Raw genomic sequence first — 12685 nt, 5'->3', positions numbered from 1 at the left:
CTGTTCCCCATCCCCCTGTTCCCCACCCCCTGTTCCCCTGTCCCCCTGTTCCCCTGTCTCCCTGTCTCCCTGTTCCCCTGTCTCCCTGTTCCCCTGTTCCCCATCCCCCTGTTCCCCGTCTCCCTGTTCCCCATCCCCCTGTTCCCCATCCCCCTGTTCCCTGTTCCCCATCCCCCTGTTCCCCATCCCCCTGTTCCCCATCCCCCTGTTCCCCGTCTCCCTGTTCCCCTGTCTCCCTGTTCCCCATCCCCCTGTTCCCCTGTCTCCCTGTTCCCCTGTCTCCCTGTCTCCCTGTTCCCCATCCCCCTGTTCCCCTGTCTCCCATCCCCCTGTTCCCCTGTCCCCCTGTTCCCCATCCCCCTGTTCCCCTGTCCCCCTGTCCCCGTTTCCCTGTTCCCCTGTCTCCCTGTTCCCCATCCCCCTGTTCCCCGTCTCCCTGTTCCCCTGTCTCCCTGTTCCCCGTCTCCCTGTTCCCCGTCCCCCTGTTCCCCGTCTCCCTGTTCCCCTGTCTCCCTGTTCCCCTGTCTCCCTGTTCCCCTGTCTCCCTGTTCCCCTGTCTCCCTGTTCCCCTGTCTCCCTGTTCCCCTGTCTCCCTGTTCCCCGTCTCCCTGTTCCCCGTCTCCCTGTTCCCCGTCTCCCTGTTCCCCGTCTCCCTGTTCCCCGTCTCCCTGTTCCCCGTCTCCCTGTTCCCCGTCTCCCTGTTCCCCGTCTCCCTGTTCCCCGTCTCCCTGTTCCCCGTCCCCCTGTTCCCCTGTCCCCCTGTTCCCCTGTTCCCCTGTCCCCCTGTTCCCCTGTTCCCCTGTCCCCCTGTTCCCCTGTCCCCCTGTTCCCCGTCCCCCTGTTCCCCTGTCTCCCTGTTCCCCGTCCCCCTGTTCCCCTGTCTCCCTGTTCCCCATCTCCCTGCTCCCCATCTCCCTGCTCCCCATCTCCCTGTTCCCCATCTCCCTGTTCCCCATCTCCCTGTTCCCCATCCCCCTGTTCCCCATCCCCCTGTTCCCCATCCCCCTGTTCCCCTGTCCCCCTGTTCCCCGTCCCCCTGTTCCCCTGTCTCCCTGTTCCCTGTCCCCCTGTTCCCCGTCCCCCTGTTCCCCGTCCCCCTGTTCCCCGTCCCCCTGTTCCCCGTCCCCCTGTTCCCCTGTCCCCCTGTCTCCCTGTCTCCCTGTTCCCCATTCCCCTGTCTCCCTGTTCCCCATGTCTCCCTGTTCCCCATCCCCCTGTCTCCCTGTTCCCCATCCCCCTGTCTCCCTGTTCCCCATCCCCCTGTCTCCCTGTTCCCCATCCCCCTGTTCCCCATCCCCCTGTTCCCCATCCCCCTGTTCCCCATCTCCCTGTTCCCCATCTCCCTGTTCCCCATCCCCCTGTTCCCCATCCCCCTGTCTCCCTGTTCCCCATCCCCCTGTTCCCCATCCCCCTGTCTCCCTGTTCCCCATCCCCCCGATCCCCCGTCTCCCTGTCCCCCTGTCCCCCCGTCCCTGTCTCCCTGTCCCCGTCCCCCTGTCTCCGTCTCCCTGTCCCCGTCCCCATCCCCCTATCCCCGTGTCCCCCTGTCCCCATCCCCCTGTCCCTTCATGCTTCCTTTAATGATGTAAAGTGTACTGTACTGACTAGGGTTGCAAAATTCTGGGAACTTTCAATAAATTCCCTGGTTTTCCCGAAGTGCCAGTTGAAGATTTCCCAGAATAAAGCAGGAAATCTGGAATTCTCCAACCAGGATTTATGGAAAAAACAAATCATTTATAGAAAGTTCCCGGGATTTTGCGAACCCTCGTAGTGACCCATGAGAAATGCACGTTGAATAACCTAGACTTGACTTACTTGTATGTTTTGGTTCTGTCTAGCCAGATACCACAGATCAGCGACCCCACCATGCCAGCAATAACGATGGTGAGGCCTATCCTCCCTGCATTCAACTCTTCACCCTGCGGGTCAGGACAGACAGACACTAGTGTTAGTGTGTGTGTGTGTGTGTGTGTGTGTGTGTGTGTGTGTGTGTGTGTGTGTGTGTGTGTGTGTGTGTGTGTGTGTGTGTAGCTCTGGTCAAACATAGTACACTATATAGGGAATTCTGTGCCATTGGGACACATCCCATGTCTCAGGGTTACCATTGTACATACTACTGTAACCCAGTGGTTCCCAAACTGTGGGTGGGGCGCAAAGCGTTGGCAAGGGGAACCCCCCCCCCCCAACAACAAACAAAACAAAAAAAATCTGTCCAGCTTTAAACTTACTACTGAAAGTTGTATTAGTAGATTTTAAAAATGGTGTAGTACATCAGCAGTTCCTCTTGTCATGTTACTTAGAGACCTTAGAGAGCCATTTATAACTGGGCAGTAATGTCCAGATCAACTAGCCCAAGTCAGCTAACGTTTTGTAGCCCGTAGATTTTGTTGTAATGTTTTAAGTCACTCAAATATCCCATGAACACACATAAGACATTAAGTCACTCAAGTATCCCATGAACACACATTAGATATTAAGTCACTCATATCCCATGAACACACATAAGACATTAAGTCACTCAAATATCCCATGAACACACATAAGACATTAAGTCACTCAAATATCCCATGAACACACATTAGATATTAAGTCACTCAAATATCCCATGAACACACATAAGACATTAAGTCACTCAAATATCCCATGAACACACATTAGATATTAAGTCACTCAAATATCCCATGAACACACATTAGATATTAAGTCACTCAAATATCCCATGAACACACATTAGATATTAAGTCACTCATATCCCATGAACACACATTAGATATTAAGTCACTCAAATATCCCATGAACACACATTAGATATTAAGTCACTCATATCCCATGAACACACATTAGATATTAAGTCACTCAAATATCCCATGAACACACATTAGATATTAAGTCACTCATATCCCATGAACACACATTAGATATTAAGTCACTCAAATATCCCATGAACACACATTAGACATTAAGTCACTCAAATATCCCATGAACACACATAAGACATTAAGTCACTCAAATATCCCATGAACACACATAAGACATTAAGTCACTCAAATATCCCATGAACACACATAAGACATTAAGTCACTCATATCCCATGAACACACATTAGATATTAAGTCACTCAAATATCCCATGAACACACATAAGACACTGCAATACGTGTAGAATCGCAAGAAATGTTGCATTAAAAACTGCACATTATCTACAACCCAAAATGTGTATTATTGCAGGAAATGTAAAACCTGCTAACGTATCCTCTCCGCCAACAAGAGGGGTGTGAACAGTGTGGAAGGGGGGGGCCTGAGTGAAGACGTTTGGGAACCGCCGCACTGACCAACTGATGACTATACTGGAAAGGTTTCCGTGTCTTCAGTGTTGAACAGAGGAACGAGATAAATGCGATGCTATACAGCAGGTGGGTCAAACTCCACGGAGGGAGTTTGTTTTTTCCCTTTCAATTACGACCTAGACAACCAGGTGAGGGGAGTTCCTGACTAATCATTGACCTAGACAACCAGGTGAGGGGAGTTCCTGACTAATCAGTGACCTAGACAACCAGGTGAGGGGAGTTCCTTACTAATCATCGACCTAGACAACCAGGTGAGGGGAGTTCCTGACTAATCAGTGACCTAGACAACCAGGTGAGGGGAGTTCCTGACTAATCATTGACCTAGACAACCAGGTGAGGGGAGTTCCTGACTAATCAGTGACCTAGACAACCAGGTGAGGGGAGTTCCTTACTAATCAGTGACCTAGACAACCAGGTGAGGGGAGTTCCTTACTAATCAGTGACCTAGACAACCAGGTGAGGGGAGTTCCTGACTAATCAGTGACCTAGACAACCAGGTGAGGGGAGTTCCTGACTAATCAGTGACCTAGACAACCAGGTGAGGGGAGTTCCTGACTAATCAGTGACCTAGACAACCAGGTGAGGGGAGTTCCTTACTAATCAGTGACCTAGACAACCAGGTGAGGGGAGTTCCTTACTAATCAGTGACCTAGACAACCAGGTGAGGGGAGTTCCTTACTAATCAGTGACCTAGACAACCAGGTGAGGGGAGTTCCTAACTAATCAGTGACCTAGACAACCAGGTGAGGGGAGTTCCTTACTAATCAGTGACCTAGACAACCAGGTGAGGGGAGTTCCTTACTAATCAGTGACCTAGACAACCAGGTGAGGGGAGTTCCTTACTAATCAGTGACCTAGACAACCAGGTGAGGGGAGTTCCTTACTAATCAGTGACCTAGACAACCAGGTGAGGGGAGTTCCTTACTAATCAGTGACCTAGACAACCAGGTGAGGGGAGTTCCTGACTAATCAGTGACCTAGACAACCAGGTGAGAGGAGTTCCTTACTAATCAGTGACCTAGACAACCAGGTGAGGGGAGTTCCTAACTAATCAGTGACCTAGACAACCAGGTGAGGGGAGTTCCTTACTAATCAGTGACCTAGACAACCAGGTGAGGAGAGTTCCTTACTAATCAGTGACCTAGACAACCAGGTGAGGGGAGTTCCTTACTAATCAGTGACCTAGACAACCAGGTGAGGGGAGTTCCTAACTAATCAGTGACCTAGACAACCAGGTGAGGGGAGTTCCTTACTAATCAGTGACCTAGACAACCAGGTGAGGGGAGTTCCTGACTAATCAGTGACCTAGACAACCAGGTGAGGGGAGTTCCTGACTAATCAGTGACCTAGACAACCAGGTGAGGGGAGTTCCTTACTAATCAGTGACCTAGACAACCAGGTGAGGGGAGTTCCTTACTAATCAGTGATCTAGACAACCAGGTGAGGGGAATTCCTTACTAATCAGTGACCTAGACAACCAGGTGAGGGGAGTTCCTAACTAATCAGTGACCTAGACAACCAGGTGAGGGGAGTTCCTTAATAATCAGTGACCTAGACAACCAGGTGAGGGGCGTGACAACCCTCTCTCCCCACGTACTGCCACCTAGTGACAACCCTCTCTACCCACGTACTGCCAGAGCAGCAAAAGGCAAGGGTGGTAAGGGGTGAACACCGGGGCTGTGTTAGGTAAGAGTCTTGGTTCAAATGACTTACAGTAATGTCTTTTAACCTTTTACTATACTTGTAGAATAACTTATCCATTGTTAACCTAATAATACGCTCATGTTCCAGTGGCCACATGAAGAGGATCGGACTTACAGGGTACAGTAACGAGGGAAGGACAATAACGTCCGCAGTGGGGTTCTACTGTAAACGTTCCTGCTGTATTTCGTGTTTCAACGTGGGTCTTTATTTCCCCACATACAGGGAAGAGATCGGGATTTACAGGGTAGTCATCGAGACTTGTCAAAATAACTTTGTAGTCTCTCCTTTTCATTTACCATATACTGTAGGCTACTGGGCATAATGCCTGTATTGTTACTCAAATGATTCCCGTTCCCAGTATTTCAATGCTGTGTATGACTGTCGTGTTTCAGTGACCACAGGCTGCATTAAAAGAGCAGAGCGAGCAGGACACGCTATTGGCTAGTGCAGAAGAGGGAAGGACAACAATGTGTCTATTGTGATCTAAACGAGACATGCTCCAACTGTAGTTCCATTGGTTTCAATGAATAGTTCCAGTCTTCCCATACTGCACTGTTGAACCAACCGGGTCAAAACTTAGTTCCCATACTGCACTGTTGAACCAACCGGGTCAAAACTTAGTTCCCATACTGCACTGTTGAACCAACCGGGTCAAAACTTAGTTCCCATACTGCACTGTTGAACCAACAGGGTCAGAACTTAGTTCCCATACTGCACTATAGATCCAACCGGGTCAGAACTTAGTTCCCATACTGCACTATAGATCCAACCGGGTCAGAACTTAGTTCCCATACTGCACTGTAGAACCAACAGGGTCAGAACTTAGTTCCCATACTGCACTGTAGAACCAACCGGGTCAGAACTTAGTTCCCATACTGCACTATAGATCCAACCGGGTCAAAACTTAGTTCCCATACTGCACTGTTGAACCAACAGGGTCAGAACTTAGTTCCCATACTGCACTATAGATCCAACCGGGTCAGAACTTAGTTCCCATACTGCACTATAGATCCAACCGGGTCAGAACTTAGTTCCCATACTGCACTGTAGAACCAACAGGGTCAGAACTTAGTTCCCATACTGCACTGTAGAACCAACCGGGTCAGAACTTAGTTCCCATACTGCACTATAGATCCAACCGGGTCAGAACTTAGTTCCCATACTGCACTGTAGAACCAACAGGGTCAGAACTTAGTTCCAGTCTTCCCATACTGCACTGTAGAACCAACAGGGTCAGAACTTAGTTCCCATACTGCACTGTAGAACCAACAGGGTCAGAACCTAATTGTATATACACCACAGGAGGCTGGTGGCTCCTTCATTGGGGAGGATGAGCTCGTGGAATAGTAACAAATACAAAAAGACATGGTTTCCACTCGTTTCATTTGCTCCATTCTCAGACATTATTGTGAGCCGTCCTCCCTTCAGCAGCCTCCTGTGGTCCAGTGTGTAGAGGAAAGAGGGGCAGAACTCACAGGGTAGTGTTCGATGATCATGCGGTTCAGTAGCGTGCCAACAGCATAGAAGCAGCCCACGTTCAGTCCTGTGGGAGAGAGACACAGTGAGATACAGCCAATAGGGGTTGATGTTAGAGGTAGGTCGCCCGTCCGTGGTCGATACAGTATTAACAGAGGCAAAAAGGGGATCAGTGAGTCAGGAGAGAGAGAGGTAGTGGTTAGGGTTGTTACGGTGACCGTATTACCGTCACGCCGGCGGTCACGAGTCATGACGGCAGTCAAATTCCACGTGACCGTTTGGTCACGGTAATTAGGCTTCTCCAAGCTCTGATACTGCTAATGGCCATTAGTAGCCTACCAGCTATCTGCCTGCTACTCAGCTATCTGCCTGCTACTCAGCTATCTGCCTGCTACTCAGCTATCTGCCTGCTACTCAGCTATCTGCCTGCTACTCAGCTATCTGCCTGCTACTCAGCTATCTGCCTGGTACTCAGCTATCTATCTATCTAACCAGCTAGCCAGCAGCATACCACCCTGCATACCACTGCTGGCTTGCTTCTGAAGCTAAGCAGGGTTGGTCCTGGTCAGTCCCTGGATGGGAGACCAGATGCTGCTGGAAGTGGTGTTGGAGGGCCAGTAGGAGGCACTCTTTCCTCTGGTCTAAAAAATATCCCAATGCCCCAGAGCAGTGATTGGGGACACTGCCCTGTGTATGGTGCCGTCTTTCGGATGGGACGTTAAATGGGTGTCCTGACTCTCTGAGGTCATTAAAGATCCCATGGCACTTATCGTAAGAGTAGGGGTGTTAACCCCGGTGTCCTGGCTAAATTCCCAATCTCGCCCTCAAACCATCATGGTCACCTAATAATCCCCAGTTTACAATTGGCTCATTCATCCCCCTCCTCTCCCCTGTAACTATTCCCCAGGTCGTTGCTGCAAATGAGAACGTGTTCTCAGTCAACTTACCTGGTAAAATAACGGTAAAATAAAATAAAAAATCTGCCTGGTACTCAGCACTCTACTGTCCCTCTAATCCCTCTGACATCAATGCTAATGTAATGGAAAATCTAATCAGACACTTCATGAGAGCCCATGAGCTCATGTTGCTCAACATTTCTATAGGCTATGCAATGGAGTGATAAAACAGAGTGATGGCCTCTATTAAAAAGAGGAGGATCCCATCAGCTTTCTATAGGCTATGCAATGGAGTGATAAAACAGAGTGATGGCCTCTACTAAAAATCAAAACTAAGATATTGGAAGAACTGTCCACATTTACTTTTCGTCAGCCAACAAGATGAGTAGGCGTAACGAACAGGAAAAGCACTAGCCTATGTAAATCTACTATCCCCCGTAGTACAAAAGTCGACCTATTCTATTCTGTGGGAGAAATAAATATTCCAAACATAGTCTGTGACGGTTGTGGGATGAGATAGTGCTTCATTTTGGATCTAACATCCCCCCAAAAAAATTACGCAACGAGGCTAACGCAACGAGGCTAACGCAACAGATGCTTCTACACCTGCACTGCTTGCTGTTTGGGGTTTTAGGCTGGGTCTCTGGTACAGCACTTTGTGACATCAGCAGATGGAAGAATGGCTTTATGAATACATTAGATTGATTGATTGATTGATTGAGATCAGAATGTTAACCAACATTTTTTGATAAATTATTAAGCTATTTCGTCACATTACAAGCGCAGCAATGCTCACACGGCAGGAGGCTGTAACTGCAAATGTTCCTTTAGCTGGAAAATACCATTATTTAAAAGTGACCACAAATGAGATTAAGCATTTTTTGCTTTTATTATAAAAGGTGCATTTTTATGGTGAAAATTGTCTTCCACAAACGTGAAAGTCGTGTGCTGTAAATTACCATGAGACCGACCGTTATTTACTTGACAATCATCGGCAGACGAAATGTCGTGACCTCAACAGCTCTAGTAGTGAAACCAGGCCAGGGGAAACATGTAGCACGGGACTTAACCACAGTCTCACACACAGTGTAGAGAACCACAGTCTCACAGACAGTGTAGAGAACCACAGTGTAGAGAACCACAGTCTCACACACAGTGTAGAGACCCACAGTCTCACAGACAGTGTAGAGAACCACAGTCTCACACACAGTGTAGAGAACCACAGTCTCACAGACAGTGTAGAGAACCACAGTGTAGAGAACCACAGTCTCACACACAGTGTAGAGACCCACAGTCTCACACACAGTGTAGAGAACCACAGTCTCACACACAGTGTAGAGAACCACAGTCTCACACACAGTGTAGAGAACCACAGTCTCACACACAGTGTAGAGAACCACAGTCTCACACACAGTGTAGAGAACCACAGTCTCACACACAGTGTAGAGAACCACAGTCTCACACACAGTGTAGAGAACCACAGTCTCACAGACAGTGTAGAGAACCACAGTCTCACAGACAGTGTAGAGAACCACAGTCTCACAGACAGTGTAGAGAACCACAGTCTCACACACAGTGTAGAGACCCACAGTCTCACACACAGTGTAGAGACCCACAGTCTCACACACAGTGTAGAGACCCACAGTCTCACACACAGTGTAGAGACCCACAGTCTCACACACAGTGTAGAGACCCACAGTCTCACACACAGTGTAGAGACCCACAGTCTCACACACAGTGTAGAGACCCACAGTCTCACACACAGTGTAGAGACCCACAGTCTCACACACAGTGTAGAGACCCACAGTCTCACACACAGTGTAGAGACCCACAGTCTCACACACAGTGTAGAGAACCACAGTCTCACACACAGTGTAGAGAACCACAGTCTCACACACAGTGTAGAGAACCACAGTCTCACACACAGTGTAGAGAACCACGGTCTCACACACAGTGTAGAGACTCACGGTCTCACACACAGTGTAGAGACCCACGGTCTCACACACAGTGTAGAGAACCACAGTCTCACACACAGTGTAGAGAACCACAGTCTCACACACAGTGTAGAGAACCACAGTCTCACACACAGTGTAGAGAACCACAGTCTCACACACAGTGTAGAGAACCACAGTCTCACACACAGTGTAGAGAACCACAGTCTCACACACAGTGTAGAGAACCACAGTCTCACACACAGTGTAGAGAACCACAGTCTCACACACAGTGTAGAGAACCACAGTCTCACACACAGTGTAGAGAACCACAGTCTCACACACAGTGTAGAGAACCACAGTCTCACAGACAGTGTAGAGAACCACAGTCTCACACACAGTGTAGAGACCCACAGTCTCACACACAGTGTAGAGACCCACAGTCTCACACACAGTGTAGAGACCCACAGTCTCACACACAGTGTAGAGACCCACAGTCTCACACACAGTCTCACACACAGTCTCACACACAGTGTAGAGACCCACAGTCTCACACACAGTGTAGAGACCCACAGTCTCACACACAGTGTAGAGACCCACAGTCTCACACACAGTGTAGAGACCCACAGTCTCACACACAGTGTAGAGACCCACAGTCTCACACACAGTGTAGAGACCCACAGTCTCACACACAGTGTAGAGACCCACAGTCTCACACACAGTGTAGAGAACCACAGTCTCACACACAGTGTAGAGACCCACAGTCTCACACACAGTGTAGAGAACCACAGTCTCACAGACAGTGTAGAGAACCACAGTCTCACACACAGTGTAGAGAACCACAGTCTCACAGACAGTGTAGAGACCCACAGTCTCACACACAGTGTAGAGACCCACAGTCTCACACACAGTCTCACACACAGTGTAGAGACCCACAGTCTCACACACAGTGTAGAGACCCACAGTCTCACACACAGTGTAGAGACCCACAGTCTCACACACAGTGTAGAGACCCACAGTCTCACACACAGTGTAGAGACCCACAGTCTCACACACAGTGTAGAGACCCACAGTCTCACACACAGTGTAGAGACCCACAGTCTCACACACAGTGTAGAGAACCACAGTCTCACAGACAGTGTAGAGAACCACAGTCTCACAGACAGTGTAGAGAACCACAGTCTCACAGACAGTGTAGAGAACCACAGTCTCACAGACAGTGTAGAGAACCACAGTCTCACACACAGTGTAGAGACCCACAGTCTCACACACAGTGTAGAGACCCACAGTCTCACACACAGTGTAGAGAACCACAGTCTCACACACAGTCTCACACACAGTGTAGAGACCCACAGTCTCACACACAGTGTAGAGACCCACAGTCTCACACACAGTCTCACACACAGTGTAGAGAACCACAGTCTCACACACAGTGTAGAGAACCACAGTCTCACACACAGTCTCACACACAGTGTAGAGACCCACAGTCTCACACACAGTGTAGAGACCCACAGTCTCACACACAGTCTCACACACAGTGTAGAGACCCACAGTCTCACACACAGTCTCACACACAGTGTAGAGACCCACAGTCTCACACACAGTGTAGAGACCCACAGTCTCACACACAGTGTAGAGAACCACAGTCTCACACACAGTGTAGAGAACCACAGTCTCACACACAGTGTAGAGAACCACAGTCTCACACACAGTGTAGAGAACCACAGTCTCACACACAGTGTAGAGACCCACAGTCTCACACACAGTGTAGAGAACCACAGTCTCACACACAGTGTAGAGAACCACAGTCTCACACACAGTGTAGAGACCCACAGTCTCACACACAGTGTAGAGACCCACAGTCTCACACACAGTGTAGAGACCCACAGTCTCACACACAGTGTAGAGACCCACAGTCTCACACACAGTGTAGAGACCCACAGTCTCACACACAGTGTAGAGACCCACAGTCTCACACACAGTGTAGAGACCCACAGTCTCACACACAGTGTAGAGACCCACAGTCTCACACACAGTGTAGAGAACCACAGTCTCACACACAGTGTAGAGAACCACAGTCTCACACACAGTGTAGAGACCCACAGTCTCACACACAGTGTAGAGACCCACAGTCTCACACACAGTGTAGAGACCCACAGTCTCACACACAGTGTAGAGACCCACAGTCTCACACACAGTGTAGAGACCCACAGTCTCACACACAGTGTAGAGACCCACAGTCTCACACACAGTGTAGAGAACCACAGTCTCACACACAGTGTAGAGAACCACAGTCTCACACACAGTGTAGAGAACCACAGTCTCACACACAGTGTAGAGAACCACAGTCTCACACACAGTGTAGAGAACCACAGTCTCACACACAGTCTCACACACAGTGTAGAGACCCACAGTCTCACACACAGTGTAGAGACCCACAGTCTCACACACAGTGTAGAGACCCACAGTCTCACACACAGTGTAGAGACCCACAGTCTCACACACAGTGTAGAGAACCACAGTCTCACACACAGTGTAGAGAACCACAGTCTCACACACAGTGTAGAGAACCACAGTCTCACACACAGTGTAGAGACCCACAGTCTCACACACAGTGTAGAGACCCACAGTCTCACACACAGTGTAGAGACCCACAGTCTCACACACAGTGTAGAGAACCACAGTCTCACACACAGTGTAGAGACCCACAGTCTCACACACAGTGTAGAGACCCACAGTCTCACACACAGTGTAGAGAACCACAGTCTCACACACAGTGTAGAGACCCACAGTCTCACACACAGTGTAGAGACCCACAGTCTCACACACAGTGTAGAGAACCACAGTCTCACACACAGTGTAGAGAACCACAGTCTCACACACAGTGTAGAGACTCACAGTCTCACACACAGTGTAGAGACTCACAGTCTCACACACAGTGTAGAGACCCACAGTCTCACACACAGTGTAGAGAACCACAGTCTCACACACAGTGTAGAGAACCACAGTCTCACACACAGTGTAGAGACCCACAGTCTCACACACAGTGTAGAGAACCACAGTCTCACACACAGTGTAGAGACTCACAGTCTCACACACAGTGTAGAGACTCACAGTCTCACACACAGTGTAGAGACTCACAGTCTCACACACAGTGTAGAGACCCACAGTCTCACACACAGTCTCACACACAGTGTTCCCTATATAGTGCACTACTATGGACCAGAGCCCTATTCCCTATATAGTGCACTACTTTAGACCAGAGCCCTATTCCCTATATAGTGCACTACTATGGACCAGAGCCCTATTCCCTATATAGTGCACTACTTTAG

At 49.2% G+C, this 12685-nt stretch overlaps 1 protein-coding gene across 2 annotated transcripts in view; it reads right to left on the bottom strand.

Moving 5' to 3' along the window:
- LOC129817871 (feline leukemia virus subgroup C receptor-related protein 2-like) overlaps positions 1-12685 on the bottom strand; it is a 121933-nt gene that overhangs the window by 64928 nt on the left and 44320 nt on the right. For both annotated transcript variants that reach the window (XR_008753807.1, XM_055873469.1), the window contains exons 4-5: positions 6526-6593; positions 1816-1919 (exon numbers count right to left, since the gene is read on the bottom strand). Coding sequence is in view for 1 of the 2 variants with exons in the window: in XM_055873469.1 (XP_055729444.1) it covers positions 1816-1919; positions 6526-6593 (172 nt within the window). In the remaining variant the exon portion in view is untranslated. The remainder of the gene's footprint in view (positions 1-1815; positions 1920-6525; positions 6594-12685) is intronic.

Source organism: Salvelinus fontinalis, chromosome 20, assembly GCF_029448725.1.
Source record: "Salvelinus fontinalis isolate EN_2023a chromosome 20, ASM2944872v1, whole genome shotgun sequence".
NCBI lineage: Eukaryota > Metazoa > Chordata > Actinopteri > Salmoniformes > Salmonidae > Salvelinus > Salvelinus fontinalis.
Note: the sequence above shows the minus strand (reverse complement) of the source record. Positions and strands in the feature narration are given on the sequence as shown.